Below are 22,892 nucleotides of genomic sequence, written 5' to 3' on the forward strand. Positions count from 1 at the left end.
GCTGTGGGAGCAGATTTCCATTATTTACTCCATTTCTCTCCTCTATCTTCCCTCCTTCTCAGTTTGCCCTACACACGTTACAAATTAACCCTGCAGAAACAGATGGTTCCAGACAGGAGTTTGTATTTGATGCTGTAGCCTGTTGCAAATGCTGCACTGTTTTGTTCATTTTATTTTTTAATCAACAGATTGTAATTTATGCCTATGCAAGAAAAAAAAAAAGACCAAGACAAATAAATTATACCAAAATTGTCCTGTTTTGTACATTTGGATGTTCTGTAAGTGAATTTGCTGTTGGGAATGATGCACAGCTTGTAGATGGACAAAGCTATTCTTGTAGCCATTCTATGTAGTCTTATGGCAAATCCATATTTTCCAGCCTGATATACTAACTCTAGGGTCAGCGGTTGTCACCTTGTCATTGAGAAGGCTCTGGGAGGCAAAACTCAAATTCCTTGGGACTTAAGTGACTTCTACTAGACGTAAGTCTGTGATGGACCCTGGCTGTGTTCATCCTGCAGTGACCTCCAGGCCCTCCCTGGGCATCGTCCCTCCTTTGCCTTATCATTAGCGAAGCCTGGCTCGGCCCCGAGGAGCAGCAGGGAGAAAGCCTGACACAAAGCACAATTAAGGGTGGCTGCAGGCTGCTCTTTTCCCTAACATGGGTTGTAAATTACTGAGCAGGCAGCTAAGAGCAAGTAGAAAGGAAATACTTAATTTTCCTCAGCATGAGAAAGTTAACCTAGAGCATAGAAGGTGGCTGCAAAAAAAGGGAAATTGAACTCGCTTGAGGAGGGTCTCAACCCTGTCTGCTTAACCAGGATGGGCTTGGAGGCAGGCTTGTGTTGAGGAGTAACATGCAGCTCCTCACAGAAGGTCACCCTAGGGCCAGGCTTGCTCTGTGCTGGCCTTGGACCAGCCATCTCCAAGAGAGAGGCTGTGTGGGCCTCTGCTCCAGCTCCCACCAGCTCCCAGCCCAACACTTACCTGTGAAAGGGCTGTGCAGGGCAGAAAAAGCCTTCATGAACCTCTGAGATAAACAGGTGAGGCAGAAAAAAATCTCATTCCAAACACGGGGGAGTCTTGCTGTGTTTGCAGAAACAGGTGAGGTGCAAGTCCTAGTGAGGGCCCAGGGAGCACAATATGCAGGCAGTGCAAGTGCTGTGCTAAAGCTGCATCCTGCAGCAGAGGTTCTCTGATGGCCCCAAATGATTTGCTATAGCTGCTTTCCACATGCACTCGTACACATCTCACACCACACTGCTGTTCTCATTTAACCACTCTACCACCAAGGTGCACTAAATTTTGTTCAGAGTAAAAGCTGTCAAGGCTGTGCAGAGGCTCAGCAGCAGCTCTCTTGTGCCATGCCATGCCCTCCCCTGCCGTCGCTGTGAACGCAGCCTCGTTTTGTAGCCAGCAAAGGAGGCCGGTGCCAAGCAAACCTCCTTTGTCTGGCTTTCAGCCTGGTTTTCCAGAGGGACAAAAAGCAACAAGACACTTTAACTTGGAACAAACTTTTTTAAAATTTATTTTATAGATCACACCAGCCTGAGTGATCTTTAAATGCTGGTCACAAAAGAGAGATCACACCACCTCCTTTGCACAAATTGAAGTGAACCTTCTTTCAGTCTCGGCAGTCTCCTTCATTTGGAGCACAAGGAATGGAGAAAGAGAAAACCGCCTGGAGCTCTCTGCTCCCCTCAGAAGCAGAGGGCAGTGAAATCAGATGCAGTTTGATGCTGCTACAGGGCCAGAAGACAAACCAACCAGGCCCTCATGCCCTGCTCAGCCACACCTCACACCCCCTCACAATGCGGGTGCTATTAGTGTTGTAGCCGCCTATAGTTCCTCCCTCGCCAGGAGAGTGCTGGTATTTAGGCACATAGCTTGGAAAAAGGACTGTCTGACCTCCCCCTCCAACCCATGCTCAAGTCACTGCAGTCTCTAAGGCAAAGTACCCTCGTCTCCAAACCATGTTTCTCACCTCTCCCGTGCCGCTTAATGCTTTTGGAGTGCTGGTGTTGGCATCGGGAGACACGCTGTGCCCCCTGATCCTGCTGCCGCTCGGTTGGTGTGAAAGCCTCACCTTGAATCTCAAGGTGAACTGGAATGAACTCCACACAGGGGCCACAGAGTAAGAAACAAGAACAACCTGCTCAGAAGGGACAGAAGCTTTACAGTCTCTCTAATTAAAACAGAAGTCCTTCATTGGAGGAGGAAGCCCTCAGAGAAACCGAGGCTGACCACACCTGCTGGGGAGAGCCATGATTTGCTGAGGATGCCACCTCCTCCTCCTCAAAATGCTACCACACTCCCACAGCTCACCACAAGCTGGCAGAGCATAATTCCTATCCTCACCAGAGCCAAGCGAAGAGGCAGGCTTAGAAGGGAGATTAAAATACGCAGGTAATTGATCACTTGCACAGCTCAGGGTTAAAAAAACATTCTAACAGTAATTTGTAGACTATCCTTGCAGGGCCTTCCTGGAGAAGCGAGAATTTGTCGTTAAAATAAAATACAATCTTAAAAAACAATGAAATTTAAAGTCACAAGAATTACTATGTACTTCCAATCCTGAAAGCACTTCTATAAATTTGGTACCAATTCATCACTGCCCTCTTTGGTCAAGAGGAGAGAAGACAAATCCTACCTCTGCCATTGCAAAGTTTGGCCACTGAGTTCCAAGAAAGATTTTGAAAATCTTGTAGTAAAAAAATCAAGGGGAGGTCACGTTAGCCTGGTGTCTCTGTTCCAAAGGTATACTGCCACCTGTGACCTCTGTCCGTCGAGGTGAGAAGGCTTTCTCCGGCTCAAGGGACGGACTGAGTGTTCCTGCACTATATTCTTAATACTGTCAATTGAGATGCTGCCGCCTTGAGAGGCAGGTTAGATTTGCTTCCATGTGCACTGAACAAACACTCGGAAAAGCAGCACAATGGGAAGGGGAAGAGGATGGGCATACATCTGCCCACTTAACTCTGTTGCTAATTAAAATCTTAAGTGCTATCAACATTATTTGAGAAGGATATTTAGCATAGGATCCCTGAATTTAACATCAAGAATTGCTTTTCAATTTGTTTCTCTCTTAGATCTCCAACTAAAGAACTTTCTTACCATCTTCTTCAAACTTCAGTCACTACAATGTTAAATTAAATCCACTTAGAAATAGTTCAAGAGGGAGGGAATCCAGAAACATATTTGGCACAGGGCCACAGTGGTGAGGAAACAGTGCCCCATGGAGCCGTCCTAAGCAACGCGTTTTAACCTTTGCAAGTCTGAAATTTCAGGCGTTTGATAACCCCTGGATCTGAGACAGCAAACAGGGGGAGAGCAGCAAGTCCTGTGGACAGAAAGGGGTGAGGGAGGAGGGAGGCAACTAACTGGCTCTTCGCAGTTCTATCCAGACTCTCCTCTCATCTTCATGCACACAAAATATAATAAAAACTAATAAGAATAAAAACTAAGCTCATGATGTACAAAAATGTGTCAACAGGTGGAGGAGGAAGGTGTCAGTTACTCAGTTCTCTGTGTCTCATCACCTTCATTAGCTTATAAATTATGTTCCTCTCCATCGCTTCCTTCAGGGAGGAGGGACGATTCTTCTGCAGCCAATCAGCTGGGATGGGTTTTGGTTTAAGCTGCTCTGGATCTTTTGGATAAGAAATGAAGGGAAGGGGAGGAATTCCTCAGAGAGAGGAGGAATAAGAAATTCAGCAGCCACTGGCAGGAGTCACACAGGCTCCCTGAGATTTCACTTTATGGCGCTGACCCCCACGTCGCCGGCCTCCTCCTCCGACTTTTGACTGAAAAACAAGAACACTGACTTTAGTGCAAAGGGACCCCTCAATCAACACAGCAGGAGTTCAGATGGATCATGCACACATTCAGACAGCGGGAGGGCAGTTGTGACTGACTGGCTTCCTACCACTGCAGGAAGGAGGTAAGGCAGACAGACACACCACCAGGGAAGGAGGAGAGACAGATGCACCATAAAATTCTGCCTTTCGAGCTGGGAAGGATTTGATTTCCCAATTTTCTGAGTGCTTCACTCCCAAAGAGAGCCAGTAGGTGCCATGGGCTTCAGCATCCAGGAAATCAAGACCTCAGGCTCCCTTGACTTTGTGCAGAATGGAAGGAGAGCCCCCCGCCCCCCTACCACAGCTCTCTTGCTGATCTGACTGCGTTACCAACCTCGGGCCAGCAAACCCACTGTTCTTTTTTGAAATCAGCCAAATACCTTATTGCCCTCACGGATGTGGGGCTCTTCATCCAGGGCAGGCTGAGTGGAAGCAGCAAGGAGAGAGAGAAAGAGGTAAGCAAGAACAAAAGCAAGAGTCTCAGGGGGAGAGACGAAACAAAACGCAAGCTGGGAGCACTTAGAACCACAGTGACGCTACAACAAGACAAGGAGGATATGGAGGACTGGTGCGAAGCCCCAGGCACATGCAGAGGGAGAGAACCCCTCCCTGCCAGAGGGCTCTTTCAGCAGCCAGCATGGCTAAAGATTTGACCAATGGCAACTAATATAGTTACTTAAGAAGTTAGGAAGTTAAGAAAGGGGAACGCTGACCACAGGTCTCTTGACAGAGTCAGTTCCTGAACCTTTCACTTACTAGGTAAGTACACTAAAAGAAGAAGATCTGTCTTCTATCAGTAATAAAGCTGATAAATAGCTCCCAGAACCTGCAGTTAGAATTGAGTTTCCATTCCTTTCAGGTCAAAAAGGCTAGGTATCCTTCATTAACAAGCTGAGCTGAGAGGTCCTAACCAACAAAACCTGGATAAATTTCTCTAGGAAGAGAGAAGCCTTTCCTTCTCCTTGGATGTCTCCATCCACCCTCTTTGACAGGGCAGATGACCTGTGAATAATACTCAGCTTCTAACTTTCTGGGGTAGGGATATTCTACACCTCATTCAGACATCAGAGACCCATTCTGTGACTGGCTGTTTGATGCTTCACTAGTTCAGCTACTGGGTATTATGGAGACACATCTTCCCTGTGAGCACAGTCGTACTGAAACAGGTTGCGAAGAGAGGTTGTGCAGTCTTCCCTTGGAGGGTTTTAAGGCATGACTGGATAAAACCCTGAGCAACCTGGTCTGACCTCACAGCTAATCCTACTTGGAGCAAGGGGTTTGACTAGACATTTCCTAAAGTCTAACCTGAATTGTCCTAGGACCTTCAGCAGCTGTGTGCTGAAAGGTCAGCCATAGGGTCAGTCATCAGAGAATTATAATTTCTGCTGTGAGACTACTTATATTTCTATTTGTTTCTGCGGCACATTGAATCCCAAGCAGAGTTCAAGGTATGAGTGCATAATGCTTGTGCTTTAGAGTGCCTTTCCACCAGCAGGGGGAAATCAGGATGCAAACAGCTAGGACTGACATGGTGTTTTCCTCACTTACCAATGGTTGCAGGGCAGTAGCTGTCAATGGTGCTGCAGCTGTTGAGGGGGCCTCGTCCCCAGCTGGTGGGCCTCCAGCTGCCGTCCCAGCGGCGGGAACACCATCCTCTCGTTTTGTAACAGCTCCCTTCTTGGTCGACTGCATCTTGATCTGCTGTGGCTTGGAGTTCATTGGCGAGTTATTGGTGGTCTGGAGCAACTGCAAATTGCAAAGGGAGAGGCCAAACTCAGCATTAAAACAGCTAGGCTGATCTGGCAAGGTTCAGTGCTGCTTTTTAACAAAAAGCCTCAGGAGAATTTATACCAATAGCCATCGAGAAGAATGCACCAGCAGCAGCTATTGAAAGAAACCTAGGCCTCTGAGCTGCCCTCAAGAACTCTTACCAGGAGGAAAAGGCCACTCCACCATCCTCAACATGACTCAAAGGGACCAGCTACAAGATGTCTGAAAGAGACTGAGCCTTAAGAACCAGAGGCCTGGTTTACCCCCCACCTTCACATTCCTTCACTCACACCAGCTAAAGACCCACCACATGACGAAGCACACTGGTCATCCAGAACCCATGTCAGGGCTGATGTTTGTAACTGAAGGACAGCCTCTTCCCTCAGTTTTCCAGAGCTACCCAAATTCTCCTGCTGGCTTCTCAGTGTAAGAAGTAGCTAATGGGCAAAACCAAGTTGGACTCTTCAGCCTTTACCTTAGTGATGGTACCCACAGCTTTGGTGCGGCCTTCACGGAAGACCAGCCGCTGGTCTATATGCAAGTATTCCGGGGTTTTGATGAAGCGAAAGTGCACTGTGGCTTTGTCCCCTGTTCGCAGGCAGTCCTTGTCCATGCTGAGAATCGTGGCCGTCTGGCGGATGCTGCCACAATGCACTGCGAATGTAATGCACAAAGGCTTTCAACAGCCAGTGCCATTAGTGGAACGAGCTCCAGACAGACATCGAAGGCAGCTCGTGGCCCTGCAGCAAAGACTACTCGAGTTACACAGCTGCCTTTGTTCGGCCCTCAAAATGAAAACACTATGATCTAGAACAGCTGCCTTCGAACGGTGCCTGTCCTGAAGCACCCTCAACAGAACCCTACACACCAAGCAGCTCAGCTAGAGGGCAGGACCCAAAATGAATCTTTCCATCAGCATTTGAAGGTGAAGAATCTTTGCACCATGGAGATCCAGCTCAGGCAGGCTCCAAGTACACTTGAGGGCACACATCTCCTTTTTACCTCCTCCATTCTCCTCTGTCAGTTCCCTCCCCTCTCTCTCACACATTGCTGGGAAAGGTAAAACCAGGAACTGTGGCATATATTCATGTTGACAGAGCCTTCAGGAGCAAAATTATCTCAGGCTATAGCTGATACCAACTGCTACCACTGGGAAACAAAGACGAGACAACACTGAGGCACGTACCCATGGCCTGATATCGTGGGCTGATGGTGGTGGGGTGATGGAGCACCAGAATCTCTGCTTCAAACTCCCACGATGCTTGTGGATTCAGGCGGGGTGACACCATTACCATGCCCTTCCGGATGGAAGAGCGCTTGATCTGGAAAGCAGAGACACAAAAAAACTCAGCATGATTCTCCAGGGAAGAAATTTACTTCTCCGGCTGACTGCATCCAGAAGGGTCCTAAGAGATTTCACAGATATCTCACACTTGCCAAAAGGCAAAGCAAGAGCTGTTAAGCAGTATGTTATGTATATGATGTTATGTAAAGGTTGTGAAAATCAAGTTCAGCTGAAGTTTCTAAGGCAGCTTTAGTTAGAGTGCTGGGAATGGTGGACACTGACACACATACCTCACTGCTCCTTTAAAAGCAAAACATACATTCTGGTTACACATTACCCAAGCAGATCATCTCTCTAAAATCACGACGTCTGTTAACACAACATGATAAGCCTGAACACATGAAGTATGGTGTAGTTTAAACTATATCCCCTTAAAATAACTGGAGCTTCTATTGACAGAAACCTTTTTGGAAGGGGAATTTCATCAAGTTTTTGCTTATTTTTAAATCCCAAATCACGCAGTTGGTCTTACAAGCCAAGAGGAATAGTGTAAATATAATACTCAGGATATTAATGAAGTTCCAGCACAAAAGGAGACTTGTCTTGCAGTACTTTCACTTTGTTAGATATCTCCAACACTATTTGTCATTGCCTAGGGGCACTGCTATGGCCTGGCAGCTCTCAGGAGGAACAACCAGGATGTAGAATTCACAGAAGTTCTATGGGATTTTATTCCACTGCAAAATGAGGCAGCTGAGGTTTGTAGAAACAGTCTTATTGTAGCTGATCTCTGAGAACACTTGAAAATTATAGAGTGGTTCCTTTCGTGGGGGTCTAGAGAAGATCATCTCACCTTCTTCAAAGCAAAGGAGGCAGTCTGGCCTCCTCGCACTTCTTTGACAGGCATTCTCTTGCGGTGGATGGACTTGACAGCAATAGGTAGGAAGTTGCCAAGGGGATCTGGCCCCAGCAGAAGGGTGTCATTTAGCTTGATGAGGCCTCTCAGTGTCGTCCCAGAGACAACTGTTCCTACGCCCTATGCCAAAGGAGTAAAAACAGTAATTGGGGTTACTCAGGCAGGCTGACAGAATAGCTCTAGAACTCCCCTCTCTAGAGAAAATACCTTCTTCAACCTGAAAGAGGGAACAGAACATTCCTCCAAAAACCAGGCCCCTTACCGGCACAGAGTAAGTATCGTCTATCTGGAATTCTGCTGGCTCTTCTTCCCTGTAACTGGTCCGCGGAGACAAGAGATTAAGAAACATCTTCAGCAAATCTAGGTTCTCCCCAGTAACATTTGAAATCTGGAAAATTGGACACATCCTGTAAAGGAAAATTGATGAAAATGGAGTTAGTTCACCTTCCTACCCAGGTTTCCACATGTAGGGAGACATCCAAAATCTTGGGACTTGAATTCAAAACACAGTGCTAGGAAGGGAGAGCCTGGCAAGCAGTCAGATGCACAACACCCCATGTTTGAACACCTGCAACATTGCCTCTGCCTTCTAATGACATTTGGAATAATGTGTAAGGTTCCAGGACTGAAGGAAGCCGAATGCCCTGCTGTCTTCTGCAGACTGCCCAGAAGCAGCCTCTCATTTCTGTTTCAGAGAGGGGAACACAAGCAGGTCAACCTCAAAATCAACACACTCTTATGGAATCAACACACCACATGGCAGATGCAACCTTCACACATCTAGACAATGGGACTCTCTTTCTGAATCTCCTCACCCAGTCTCCAAATAGGATTGAAAGAGAAATGATTCTCCTCTACTCCCGTTACCTCTCTGAGCTGAAGTTGGAGGCTGTTACAATGACATCATCCTTGCTCTGAACCAGCACGGGAATCTTCCTGCACCCTGGGGACTTCAGCAGTCGCTGTAACAGCTTCAGGGTTTCTTAAAGGGTGAAATGAATATTGTTAGGGCAGCATCTCCCGTCTTTACAAATCACTTTTGTGGGGTCTCTCCCTGAAGGGAGACGGGTGCTCTGGCCACAAATAGACAGGAGAAGATGGCTAAAGGTGAGACTATGAGTTTGCTGCAGCCCAGGTAGGACTTAGGAGCCATTCCATCTTCCATTTCATGCCAGCTAGCCTGCTGCCAAGCGACACCATACACGAACAGACAGACAAGTTTGCATCTGCAAGTGCAATGCTGTGAAGTAGACATTTTATAGCTGTCTATTAGTAGCTTTAAGCAGTTACAAGGTATTTCCTCTTCCTATAAAGGATTTTTCATATTGAATTAAATGAAAACCATCAGGACTCAGGAACAGAAATATTTGAGAACATGTGATTCAGAAATCAATTTTGACCAAACACACCTCAATACATTTTTCCTGGAAGTCAGCTTGCTCTAGGAGGTTGGAGAAGCATGAAAGAGGTAAAGATGACCATTACAGACTAGAACAGTGCAGGTGGACCAGATTTGGAAATCACTGTTTTGGGACAAATCTCATGGCTCCCAACTTTCATCTTTTGCCTCATTTTCAAGTATTTTCTAAGCCTTGTATCTATGAGCCAGCAGGGGCATTACCTGGTGCAGTGGCATCAGCCTCCTGCAAAGTGTCTTACAATAAATGAGGAAAAAAAACAAAAAAGGGTAGTAAGGACTTAAAAGAGCAAATAATTTATATTCTATAATTGTCATCCAACTAGATAGGTTTTTGTGAACAAATGCTTGCCTATGGGAAAGTAATGTTTTGGATATAGAAACACAAACATCTAATCATGCCATCTGCTCTTCACAGATACACTTGAGTCAAATCTTGTGTCTTTACTTTAAACATAGCATGTCACAGGAGTGGCTTCTCCCAGGATCAGCTCTTCTCACACGGAGGCAAATGTTCTTCTTCCTTCTCAGTTATTATCTTATATCCAGCCTTACATTTATTTGCCAAATAACTACTATAGAGATATTTAGATTATCTTCTGTTCACATGCTTCTATTTGCCTGAAACATATTTGGGATTTTTACAGTAATGAACTCAGTACTGGGAGCATTCACTTGCCTGATTCTTAGGACTGGTTATCGAAAAAACAAAAACATTCTTCCAATTAACTAAAGAACATTCCTGTGAGGTGTAAGAAATGCTTAAAGAGAATTTCAAAGGTGAGAGTTGGTCACTGCCTGAAAAAATGCCAAACATGGGTTAATGGGTCACTGCTGAGGTTAGAGGTGCTGCTTTAACTGCTGCTGAGAAAAAAAAAACCACTAGCCCCTACTATTCATTGCCATCCCTGCCTGTGTCTAGTCCTGTCTCTCATTCTGCTACCATAGCTCACACATACAGCAGCTTCAAACCACGATTTATTAAGTGTTGGTTGTTCAGACAGAGGAAGGAGCTGCTGAAGTTACACCAGCATACCTAAGAAGTGCCCAGGTGAGCAGGATGTAACAAGCAGCTGCCCCTTCGCTAACAGCTGCCGGAGAACAAGTCCGGTCACAGTGTCAGATCACACTCAAACTATGGGCAAGGAGGAGAGCAGCTTCCAAAAGAACTTCCAGACTTTTTCTCCAGGTTTAAATACCCAGAGAGAAAGCAAAGCCCCAACCCCAACTGTATGCTGCTCCTCTTAGTGTAGGAAACAGTTTCAGGTTGCCCAGCTGAGTCCCCCAGTATGGGTATTTTTGACATGGTGACTCCAAGTGAAGCACCTGCAAAAGCGCAAGGGAAAAAGGATAGATTGCTGGAAGGTGTTTAGTATGCAGTCAAAATCAGATAAAGGAGCTTTCCTCCAGCAGTAATTCCTGAACCCAAGCAGAGGACAGCAGCACATACAGAGGTAAGAAACAGCCCTAGAGAGAGCCTAGAGGACTCACCTTGCAGGATGTTGGCTGGGCACATGTCAATCTTGGTCACTACAACAAAGACGGGAACATTAAGCGCAAGCGCCAGGCCCAAGTGCTCCTTGGTCATGCCAACAATCCCAGCGTTACTGCCAACCTACACCAGGGATATAAGACACAGGGATGTAAATGTTCCTCCTGCTGGGTTACAGAGAAGACCTTGTGCCAGATGTGCAGTAGACTGTGATTAGGTTGTAGATGTACACTGTGACTGTATGAGCAATTTCAGCTCATCTCAAATGCTGTTGGACGCTGGCAAAGGACTCATTTCTCTCAGTTTTTAACAAGGTTTTCTAGAATTTAGAAATCTTTCCATTTTCAAGAATCACAAACCTTGGGACTGTCTGGGACTGACACTTTGTGGCACTTGCCTGAGAGTCCTGGAGAGATACCCACAGAGGCTTCTGCTCCCCAGCAATGCGAGATGCTGCCTCCCTCCATAACCCCACAAGGATTTTGCAATAGGAAAGAAGTCGAGGCTGTTAAAGCTGTGAACAGCCCCACTCCAGCTGGTACGGTACATCTTTTTTGCTACCTACCATAAGCATGCAGAAATCAGGTAAGTGGCCAGTCATGCCAAAGACGGTGGTTTTCAGGTACTTTTCATGACCAGCCAGGTCAATGAAAGTAATGACCTTGGTGGATTTCTCACAGATCTTTGTCCATTCCAAGCTGCCACCGTGGCTGTCGGGTTTGTTCACCACGTTGCCCTCGCTGTCGAAGCCCAGGATGTCATTGCCCACGCTGCTGGTGCGGCCTGACTCAATCTCGTGCTTGTGGCGGAAGAGCTTTTGCCGAGCAAAGCCTCGGCCATTGTCTAGCTCGCCGTGAGTCAAGACACCCAGCAACGTGCTCTTTCCTGCGTCCACATTGCCAACCACCGCTACCCTGGAGGGGAAAGGAAAAAGAAACCTGGTAAAATACAATACCTGAGGAAACAAACAAGCAAGCAAAAAACCCCAAACATCACTGCTCCTGCGAATAACTGTTTTTTTCTCCCTATCCTTTAAACAGAGATTAAAAAATGTTAGGCCTTCACAAGCAGAGCAGAGATTCTTTTACAGTTATTTATTAACAGCGGAGATCACAAACTGTGGGGACTGGGATGCAAAAGACTGTGGAAAGATGTCACTGGTGTCCAGCACATAGTCAGCTGAACCTGACACTGCCTGATGCCACACAGAGTGTCTCTCTTCCAACTACTTGTCTCTGCAATCCAACATATACACTGTGGCGATTCAAAAGGAAGACTAAATCCCAACCCAGTCTAGAATATCTCTGCCTCTCTGACATTCCTCATGTTGCAATAGCACCAAGTGCTAAGTAGAGCACAAAAATTGAAACTGTTGTTCCCAGAAAAGGAAAAACTCAAATAACAATGAAATGTTTTAGGAGAAAACCATCTCCTAGAGCAAGCTGTTTCTTTGATCAAGGTGGCTATTATGGCTGTTGGCAAATGTTGGAAAGCCACTCCATCCAGGTATGGGTAGACCCTCAAGTCATGTTACATAAGCTAGTATACGTCCATTAAAAGGTGACTTGGATCATCACAGTCTTGGAACAGAACTGAATCCTTAGTCAACAGCATTGTGTTCCAGCAGTGTGCATATATGCACATGCATACTGACACGTGCACGTGACTCCCTCACCCAGACAGCAACAGCCCTCTGCTAAACACAGGCAAATCTTCACCAACCGTTTGTTCACAAAAGAGACTGCAACAACAGAAAGGCAATTTCATTAGCAAGGAGTGGTCAGGCTCAATTCCTTTTGTTGGGTAGCTACAACACCCAGACTCGAACTGGCACTGCTGGCTCAGCATCACGGACTGCTCACACAGTAAAAATGCAGCTGAGCTGCTGACTAACCCTGGCTCCACCTGGCTCCTCACCTGACCTCCAGGAAGTCGTTGTCACCCACGCGTTTTCGAACGAGGTAGTCGCGCACCTTGCCCCCTGCCTCCTGGTGCTCCCGCAGGAGGATCACGTCTGCCTCGATCTGCTCTGCCATGCTCTTCAATGTGGCATAGGACGCTTCCATGTCTGCCTCGCTCAGACCATATTCAGTCCCATCTAGCGTGGTGGTGAGGAGAAAGAAGAGTCAGTGAGCACCACCTCGCAACAGCCAGCAGCAACATCATCCTGCCTGGGACCTTCACACAGGTCGGGATTTATATGTGGACTGGAGATGTCAGCCACGTACACGGAACAAGCATCCTTTACTCAAAATTAAAAGAGATGGTCTTCACTCTGAGTCTTAAAAGACGCTAGAAAAGCACCACCTTTCATCTAGAGGAGTTTTCACAATTTTTACAAGCAAGTACTTATGGATTGGCAAGACAGACACATTTTTGTCTAATTCCCTTACTTCACATGCTGAAGGTACTTTGTGTCCTTCAGTCAGATGTAATAGCTCCTCTCGCGTTTCAATAAAGGGTAAAGCATTAACAAAATGAAAGCTCTGACTGAAATATCACCACAATTAACCAGGGGATGTGGGACAAATGTTAACAATCAGCTTGTTTTATAAAACCACACCCCAAGTAAACACTTTCTGCAAGTCTGGCCGGCACAGCAATTTCTTCAGCCCCCACATACTCCAGTTAAAACAATGTTTTTGGCATGTCTCACTGCCTTCATCCTGGTACTTGAAAAAAATGCTGACAGCACATGGGACCAGAAAAAACCAAGGAGGTAGTGCTTCCTCTGAACAGCTCACCCAAGCAAAGAGCCAACAGTCTGAGCAAGCCAGTGGCCACTCTCTAGACAATGTCAAGGCCACCACAGCCTCTCTCCTAACCCAGATGTTGTGAAGGTACACGGATTTCAGGCCAGAATCTCCTCTGTGGGTAAAAAAACCCCACAAAACAACAAACAGAGGTGGAGGGCCACACTGCACCTGAACAACCAAAGCTATTGGGTGTGTGCGTGTTCATATGCACAGCTGACTCATCACCTGGTAAGCAGTAACTGCAGTTTGCACAAACTAATCAGCATTTTAACTACTACCAGCTCTGAAACTAGCAGTTACCGGGTGATTTCCAACCTAGCTCATAAGCTGGCTGAGAAGCTGTTGAGATGGTGAGGAAAACAAAAAGCCTCATGGCTGGAGTTTTGGGTCATAGAAGGGGAATACGAAGTAGGGGACAAGAGAGGGTAAGAGCCAAGGGAGAAATGGAAGAGTTGCCACTGGTGAAGCAGTGAGCTTCCTGGCAGTCTTTATTCACTTCTCAGTCTGCCAACTTGGTTATCTGGGATGATCAAAATCATAGGAGCTCAAAGTGAATTAGAAGGAGAGACAGTGGCAGGGATACCAAGATTCTTTCTCTGTTATATATCCCCACCTTCCTTGACTATGCAGCAACCCAAAATGAAGTCAGAAGTTTAAGCTCATATTTTAAGAAACAAATGCCTACTTCTAAGTGCCTCATCACAACAACCACCAGTTAACACCCTCACAAGGTATCCTAGAAGAAAAATTGGGTACTAGCCTGATAAGCTAAATCTCCACTGCAGATGTGGTTATCCCAAACACCAACAAATCAGACTACATATGGGAAGCTTGCCAGGAGGCGAGAGAATTATGCCTGTGATATTTATTGGCTGCATGGCCATCTAATTCTGGCTTCTCTTCTATGTTGGCCTCTTCTCAAGACTCTAAGAAAACCCAAAAAGACACAGTTCTGAGGTAACACAGCTCTCTCCTTCCATATTCTCAGCCAACCCTGGTACCCACCACCAGAGTTCTGTATTCTTCCTCAAACACAGTGAATGGTTGATCATGACAACCTCGTATATATCCAGCATGTATCTAGTATATTTGAAACACCTTATGATAGCCAATTATTTTACGTTCAGAAAAGAAACTTTCATTTCAAAGCAAGGCCACATTCAGTATTATTTTACCAGCATCAGATGAAAATATTCAAATTGTCAAAAAGAACAAAAAGGTAGTCTGTGCTAACTGCTAGAATCTGCAAAGACAAATGACTGTGGTGACACACAAATTATTGTGGCAATAAAGGTCTCATGCTGAGAAAAGGAAAACCTTCCCCTCCATAGTACAGACTATGTACTACAGGCTAACAGAGAAAGTCAGCAGTATATATTTTGGCTATCTGAAGTATCTCTAATACATTCCTGTGGGGTGAAAATATGTTATTTCCAATGGAGCAGTGAACAAAACCAGATAGAACGAGATCTTCGTACACACTTAAGGACATCTGTACTAAAACTGTTACTGTGCTTTTAGACCCTTCGTCTTTTCCTGGTGTGCTCAAGACAAGACACGCCTTATTTCCAAAAAAGAACTTGTATGATTTTATACAAAAAATATGTTTAGCTCTGCTACATAAGACAGCTGCTGGCAGAAAAAAAAGAAAAGAATCTGTCGCACATATTCTGCCATACTTTATAGTGGTTTCCAAATTATTCTGGAAAAGGAAGCATTACCTTCAACAGCAGTTAGATAAACTAGGTTTTTCTTATAATTTCGATGATTTTTCTTGTTTTCCTGAAGAAGCTATACTCACCTGATCCTTGCCCAATGACATAGATGGTCTCCCCACATCCCTCATCAATCCTCTCTGACATCTGCTGGAGCAAACTGTCATACTGCTCTGAAGTCGGACTCACCATCACCAGCTGGAAAAAGATTAAATATCCATTTGCAGATGCCAAGCTAACAATTTCAAACCCAGCTTCAGTTACAAGGACAATCAATCCATGTGCTTTATTGAAAGAGAAGGGCTCTTTTTCCAGGACTGCTTTCTGGTGGATTTGCTTTGTTTTGCTTTCAAACTAGTTTTGCTGTCAGCTATTTCCTTGTGACACTACACAAGGTTGTTTGTCTGAGCTCAGAGTTCATTCATGCTGCAAGATACACTTCAAAGCAAGTAAGAATACCAAGCATCTCATTTTGATGTAACCAATGTTTAAAAGCCACATTTAAATGAACACTCCAGTATGTTTCCATGCAAGGAAAACAGAAAGGGGAGGAGATATTTTCTCCACAGAAATTCCTTAGCTGGATACTCCACAGTCGCTGCTGCACAGAGTGCTGCTGCTCCCCCAGAACATGATGGGACAGACAGAGGAAGCCAGCCAGGTATCACTGCAGAGCACACCAAGGCACTAAAATCTAGAACATCTCAGAAGTCTTTCACATATTTAATTTCCCCTTTTGTTTTCTGAGGGGGCAGAGGGAATGAAGAGAACCTCAATAAGCATTATTTTCAAACTCCGAAGAGAATTTTAGCTACTTTACACAACAGTGCTGAGGGACAGACATACAAAGCAGTTTGCACAAGCACATCTGCAGGTTTCACCAGTGGAGAGCTGCAGTTTTGCAAGTCAGCAGTTGTGCTACCAACAAGCTTTGACTGCAGCTATTGCAATAACCACAACTTCCTTTGCCCTTCCCTGCAGAGGCATCAAGAGAATGAAAAAATAAGACAGAAACAAAGAAGAAAATGAGGCCAACGAGACAGTGCTTCAGGAATGATTTTTCTTAGAACAGAATGGTGTAGCACCACTTCTGGCAAAAACCCATATTGCTCACGCAGTAAGCTGAGGACACTGGCACAGAGTGGCCACAGTGGTGGCATGGCAGTGACAGACCAAGGAGACCTCACATCACCCAGGCTACTTCCCCTCTGGATGCTTCCATGGTTACAGATCTGTTGGTGGCCGAGCATCCTGGTACAGTGGCTCAATTGCTGCTGCGATTGAGATATGCCTTTCTGTTCAAAGGCACTTTTAGTAAGAGTTGTAAGGGCTGTCACACACCAACAGTCCTATGGGTAGGCCCACAAGTGCCACGCTGCAACACTAAATGACATCCATGCTTCCAACAGCTGTCCCTACACACACGTTCCAAAATCACATCCTAAGATGTACTTCCCTTGGCTACACCCTAAGGTCAGCCTAAAATCCATGCTAAGTTTGCCTAAAACACACGGTTTACCGCAGTTCAGAGTATCATCTTCAAGTCTGCCCAACATTCTGTAACACGGTCTGACTTATTAGCACAGCTAATACAGTGTGTATTCAGGGAGGAACCACCTTTACTAACACTATTACTACTACCACTACATAGTTGATAGAGGCCTTCACTGGAAACCTAGAGTGTAAGGGAACCCCAAAACCCCACAAACAACACTTAAGCAGCATATGGGAAACTGAAGCACAGACAGCAGGTGCTGGTTAGAAGGTTTAAGGCAGCCAAAGCAACACTTTTTTCAGATGGTAAGGGTCCAGCAGAGCATGGATGTGTCTGCAAGGGCCACACAGCTACAAGAGAGACAATCACCTTCACGTGCCCCTTTTGGACACATGCCCTACCTAAGCCTTTTAACTACTTGGCATGTCCGCAAAGGGTACTAAAGCACTCTGATCTGGAAGGCCACACAGTCTTTCTATTTCATGCTACAAATAAATTGAATTTTGCCTTTATTAGTTTTTCTTTCAGTTTTGTTTTCTTCTTGCAGGAAACCACAGGATGTAAATTTATTGAGAGGGAAATCAGCAACTGTTCAGAGGCTTGATCCAGGCAGAACAGAAGGCTGTGCGTTAATGTCTAGGGTTTGTTTTGCTTTGCAAGTACATTCAGGAGTTCCTGGAAGCAGAGCAGACAGGCTCACAGCACAGGTCAGGGACTCAGAAAGATCTATTAAATAGGCTGTCACACAAATAAAGGTCAATAGAATAATAGGGGCCACCAATGCAGAGGCACACTAACTTCAGTGTCTTCAAGTCTCATCACCAGTTTAATTTTTCTCTTAGTTCAAGGCTTCAACAGTGTGAGCAGGCAGGGTGTGTAACAACTACCAAGGGACATTTCAGCTGAGCAGCTTGTTGTACCCTTTCTTCATGTTGCCAGGCAGGAGGGCTGGAGGGCCCAAACAATACCAGCCCATGTACAAAATACTGTTCTCCCACCCTGCTGCTTTCACTGCCATGCAGAGGTGCTGCTAAAGGGTGTTCCGTTGGTAGACTGCCTTCAAAGGTTACTCTGGGGCCCATGAAGCTTATGGTTGATATGACATAGTGGAACATCAGGAGAAGTAGGTGTAGATCAAATAGCAGCTTTCATGGATCACACCTTTCCATGCTGTTCAGTATCTCTAGCTCCTTCTGCAGCCACAGCCTCAGCCAGCTCTGCAGTTTCCTGGGCCACTGCAAGACTTGATGTGCTGTTTTGAAGGTCTCTTTAGCTTCCTAGGCAGAGAGAGTCTGGTCTTTGTCATCTTCTTGGTCGGAGAGAGGTCCTCCATTTTGGCCCCTCTGCTTTTTTTGCTTTTCACCTTTGAGCAACCCCCTCCATGCTTGCACTACATATTGGTGTGTTTCAGGGATTTTCACAAAGTCAAAAATGTTCTGTTTTGTTCCTTCCACTTCGCCAGGCACTGAGCAGTTATCAGTAGAAGCCATGCGGATCTAGTAAACCTCAGATTTCCTACAGGGCAAAAAAGTAACAATCAGTTATTGTTTTATTCTTAAGACAGCAGAAGCAAACATATCTCACAAGTTTGAGGTGCCAGTCTCTAAAGTCCCTTCCCTATCTCTGGGGAGAGGTGGCTTTACCCACCTTTCCTCTGATCGCTTTTGGGATTAACACACACCAGAGGTGGGTAACAGCTACAGTTGCCTGAGCTTACTCCTGGGGAACAGATTGGACTGTGCCATTCCGCACTGCCAAACAGCAAGCAAGAGGCCATAGTATTAACTAACAGCAATTTCAAGAGACCAGCAGGATGGAGCTTGGGTTATCACAGCACTAATACAGGCAGTCCTTACAAAAAGCATCCTATATCCATAAAGCAGACAAAATATAAATATTGAGGGCAAACCAAATACTATGCGGTAGGTAGTGCTGCTCTTTATTGGAAAAAGAGAGCCTGACATTTTGCACGGCTGGAAGGCCACTACCAGCCATCAGGAGGTCAGGGAAACGGCACCTTCTGTAATGTCATATTCTGATTTCTATTCCCTGTGGACATACACAGTTCAAGTGCTATTAATGCTCTATTGTCAATGTAGATCTAATAGAAGTATGAGTTGCACTAACAGTCGTGTGATTTGGTTTTTGACCTAGAAGTTGATTACTGCTGCAGTGTATTGGCACTGATAGGAAAACAAACACCCATTAAGATCAACACAACAATGAATTTGTGCTGATTAACGGAACTGTTTGCTTGACCAGCTGACAAGGAGCACTTGATAACTGAATCCCAGCGATCCTCTCTAAAAAGAGTTCCCCTTACAGTGAATGCACTGGGAGGGGACTGGGAAACAAGTATGTAACAGCCAGGGGGTGGGTCAGACCAGGACAGTAGTAATTAGCAACAAACTGACTGCAGTGGGAGTTCCCATTTTAAGCATAGATTGGAGTGGAGCAATTCAGCTGGGAAGACAGAACAGAAGAGGGTGATCAGGGGGTAGATGTTAGCTACTGCATTCTCACCATATGGGATTGCTGTTTTGAGTACACAGTGGGAGACTAACTTGGAGAGAGAGAGCAGAGCTCACATTTTTAGCTCTCATACAAGATGAGAATGAATGAAAGGTCCAGGAAAAAGAAAGTAGGTGCACAATGCTGAATGGAAAAGCAAATAATAATAAGGTCAAAAAAAAAAAAGGTAAAAAAAAAAAAGCTTACCTACCACCTCCACAGAGCCTGCAGATTTCTAATAATGGAAGACGGATTGACACCACAAATGGAGTTCGTGGGAGAAAAGCATTCTTCTCTCTTTGATAGTGTTTTGGTCAGGTTCCTGGCTGTCAAGAATCAGTGATGCAGTCCTCGGCATCCTCCTTGGCCCTCTTCCACATCAGTCACATCCAAGACAAAGCACAGATCAATATTGGCATCCTGTATAAAAATCTTGTCCAGCTCATTAAGGTGTGAACAGGTGGCTTAATAGATACTGCAGGCTTGACTTCTGTTCTTTACTATCTTATGACATCTTCATAACATTTGTTTTAAAACAGTCTCACATTATAAAATATGTCCACACACACCACAATTCCTCTCTCTCCACTTTCCTGTGCATAGAGAGTGAGAAAGTTCAGGACTTTGGAACAACTTCAGTTGAAAGCACGAAGAGGAGGCATGGTAGAAAATTAGGAGGAAACACCAGCTATGCTGACTTCTGGGTCACATAATTACAAGTGGACAAAACCAAGCTTTCAGGAGACTTTAATGTGGGAGACAGCACCACAGTACATCAAACCCATAGCAGCAAAAGGTATATAGTTAAAAAGATCGGCCAGCTGGGAAAAAAACAAGAGACAGTGTCTAAAGGCAGCTAATGTAGTCTGTGGTAGGCTCTAGCACGCATGTATTACTACAGTGTACCTTCCTGCAAGATGAAAGTGAAAACTGGTTCTGATAAAAATAAGACCATCATACAGTTCTGTCCCTGGGACCCTAGAAAGGAACTGCACAAGGTGAACCAACGTTTTTGTGTTGAACTTAACCCTGTATGCAAGAGCCAGGCACTCCTGTCAATGAGCACTTGGGCTCAAAAGTTACAAGCTCTGACCTTTTTTTAAGATTGCGCAGAAAGCCCCAGGAACTAGTGCAACTGGCAGCAGAGATAACTACAGAGCACCAGCGCGGAGGGAAAACGTCAGCGGGTCGTTGCAGCAGCTGTCAGCTCCAAAACCCGCGCTCGCCTAAGATGCTGCACCGGCCTCGGGCCGGTGATGCCCCCGGGTTGCCGAGGCGGGGAAGGCGCCGGGCGGAGCAGCCTGCCAGTAGCCTCCTGTCCCGGCCGGGGCACGGCACAACTTTACTGCGCTTCTCCCGGCCGCCTCCACAGGCATCGAGGGCTCTGCCGCTCGCCCGGGCGATGCCGGGGCAGGGGGAGTCCTCGGGGGAGCCTCTCGCTCCGGCGGAGCCAGTCAGGCCCCAGCCCCTCGCTCTCCTGACGTGCGGCCAGCGGAAAGGTTGGGGGAGCAGCCCTCCGAGGCTCGGGGGCCGCGGGGGAGGAGGGCAGCGGGGGCCCGGCGGGGTGATGGCGCTCGCCGCCGCCCGCCCCCCCGTCGGGCCTACCTTGCTGGTGAGGTCGATCTCGGGCTCGCCGTTGAGCGCCTCGCCGTCCTCGCCGTCGAAGGCGGCGCGGAGGGGGCAGGCGGCCGCTGCCACGCGAGGCCGTCCGCCCGGGGAGCCGGGCTCCGGGGCGAACATACAGGCCGGCACCGGGGAGCCCCCGGGAACCGGGGATCGGCTCCGCTCCGCCGCCGCCATCTTCCCTGCCCGGCCCTCCGCTCCCCCGCCCCGGCCCCGCCCCCGGCCCGCCAAGGCGGCGCCCGCCAATGACCGAAGGCCGAGCGGCGCGATTTGCATGTTGCCATGGCGGCGGCGGGCGGGGCCCTGGTTAGTCGTGAGGCGAGGCCACGCCCCCGCGAAGCGCGCGAAGCCAATGGGAGCAGCAGTGCCAGCTCGGCTTGTTTGCTGCGCGCACACACAGACACACACACACACACCCACTCACGCACACAGACACACAGACACACATACACACACACACAGACACACACACACAGACACACAGACACACAGACACATACACAAACACACAGACACATACACAAACACACACACACACAGACACACAGACACATACACAAACACACACAGCGCAGCCCGCGCGACGTGCCGGGGCGCTGTCCAACGGCAGGGCTGGACCTCGGGACAAACAGCCCCCACAACCAATCCCGCGACGGGCGGGACGAAGATGCTGCCAGAGGACCCGCCCCAGTGGGTGGGCTTTCTCTCGGACTAGCCAGTGAGAAAGAGACGATTTTTCACTGACAGTTGTGTGAGACAATGGTATGGGGAGGGCGCGCCGGTTGTCTCTCTAGCCTGCGGGACCGGCTGTTCCGGGCCGGCGTTCCGCCACAGCCCTTGGCGTGGGAAAAGAGCCCCTCTGCCCCTTCCGCCCTGGGCTCCTGACAGAAGGCCTCCATGCCATGCGAGCCCACGGTGTTCAGACCGCTCGCAGTGGCCTCCGGCAGGCAGGACGCCAACGCCCAGGAGGAAACCTCCCTGGCTGAGGCGCTCTGTGGGTCAGCAGGTGACCCCTGCAGTGCGGCGGGGGAAGCCGTCCGTCCTACTCCTTCCCCTCCGCCAGCTCCAGCCCGCGGCACAGAGCGGAGCCGGGGGAGGACTCGCGTTTGTTTGTTCGCCGGGCGGCGGAGCCCCTCTCGGCCGTGTCCCGGCTCCTTTGGGGCTGACGCCAGGAGGGGCGGAGCCGCATCTGCGCTCGGCCGTCGGCGCGTGCGGTGGGCGGGGGGGTGTTCCTCGCGCGTGTGCGTGCTCGAGAGCGGCGCGAGCGCGGTGCGGCGCGCGCGTGCGCCGGCGCGGGGCGGCCCGAGGGGCCGAGCGTGCGGTGAGGAGGAGGAAGAAGAGGAGGAGGCGGCGGCGGGACCGGCCCGGCCCGGCCTGGCCCGACACGGCGGGGCCCTCCCGAGGGGAAGGGCGGGCGCCTCGGCCTGGCCGCGAGCCCCGAGGGACTGGGGAAGGCTCAGGCGGGGGCCTCTCCTCAGCGCGGTGGGCTGCTGGGGTCGCTGGGCTTCGGTAGTGGGAGGCGACCGCTGCCCAGGTTGTTGTGGTGGTGGTTGCGAGGGCGCAGGGTGGGGAGGGCTGAGGTGGGAAAGTGCGAGGCAGGCCGTGGGGCTGGTCCCGCCTGTGCTCCCCTCCCTCCCACGGGCTTTGTGCCGCCTCCTCCCGTTGCTAACGGAGACTTCCCTTTGTCGGAGCGCAGGGTGACCTGTGAGGAATCGCCTTCCCCGCAGCCTGGACTTGGGCTTCTCGTGGCCTAGCAAGAAGCAGTTTCCTTTCCCGAGCTGTTGGCATCTTCCTGCCAGGATTCCGTCGTTCCCGAAGGAATGGAGGAATGCAGCTGATAAGTGCTTAACCACGCTGTGGCCCCATAGGCAGCACCCGGTGCTGGCTTTATCTTCTCCACTTTGGCACTTTGGGGTGGGCCTCTCCTTACCTGCTTTGGGTAGCCTTTTACTGTCACTATAGACCAAAGGAGATGGAAGAAAAGGAACGATGTGATAAATTTCAGCTGGTATCTAGACACTAAGGGGAATCGTTTTTGGTGGTGTTTTTTTGTTT

The 22,892-nt window shown here is 48.0% G+C and overlaps 1 protein-coding gene across 3 annotated transcripts; it reads right to left on the reverse strand.

The window, feature by feature from the left end:
* Positions 1–1,503: 1,503 nt before the first annotated feature.
* GTPBP1 (GTP binding protein 1) lies at positions 1,504–21,040 on the reverse strand. Of its 3 annotated transcripts, XM_027879414.1 has the most exons (14): positions 19,422–19,765; positions 17,453–18,218; positions 15,295–15,406; positions 12,655–12,835; positions 11,303–11,651; positions 10,737–10,860; positions 8,696–8,810; positions 8,091–8,235; positions 7,766–7,948; positions 6,814–6,949; positions 6,103–6,281; positions 5,406–5,603; positions 4,238–4,279; positions 1,504–3,803 (listed from the first exon to the last, which is right to left on the reverse strand). In XM_027879414.1, exons 3-14 carry the CDS (start codon positions 15,398–15,400, stop codon positions 3,711–3,713), a joined length of 1,851 nt encoding a protein of 616 aa, XP_027735215.1. In that variant the 5' UTR covers positions 15,401–15,406; positions 17,453–18,218; positions 19,422–19,765; the 3' UTR covers positions 1,504–3,710. The 3 variants fall into 3 exon arrangements, with proteins under 3 accessions (XP_027735215.1, XP_027735213.1, XP_027735214.1); XM_027879412.1 differs by lacking the exons at positions 17,453–18,218; positions 19,422–19,765 and adding an exon at positions 20,820–21,040; XM_027879413.1 differs by lacking the exons at positions 4,238–4,279; positions 17,453–18,218; positions 19,422–19,765 and adding an exon at positions 20,820–21,040.
* Between the last annotated feature and the right edge of the window lie 1,852 nt (positions 21,041–22,892).

The sequence above is a fragment of the Empidonax traillii genome, unplaced genomic scaffold (genome assembly GCF_003031625.1).
Source record: "Empidonax traillii isolate 1590-97213 ecotype Southwest subspecies unplaced genomic scaffold, ASM303162v1 scaffold55:size2822071, whole genome shotgun sequence".
NCBI lineage: Eukaryota > Metazoa > Chordata > Aves > Passeriformes > Tyrannidae > Empidonax > Empidonax traillii.

What these genes read in the sequence shown, in the direction of transcription:
- GTPBP1 (XM_027879412.1), bottom strand. Translation starts at nt 21,014, where the DNA reads ATGGCGGCGGCGGAGCGGAGCCGATCCCCGGTTCCCGGGGGCTCCCCG. An exon ending in AACGACTTCCTGGAGGTCAG is followed by an intron (nt 11,652 to 12,654) that starts GTGAGGAGCCAG and finishes TTTCCCCTCCAG; the next exon opens with GGTAGCGGTGGTTGGCAATG. An exon ending in CTGATTTCTGCATGCTTATG is followed by an intron (nt 10,861 to 11,302) that starts GTAGGTAGCAAA and finishes TCCCTGGTGTAG; the next exon opens with GTTGGCAGTAACGCTGGGAT.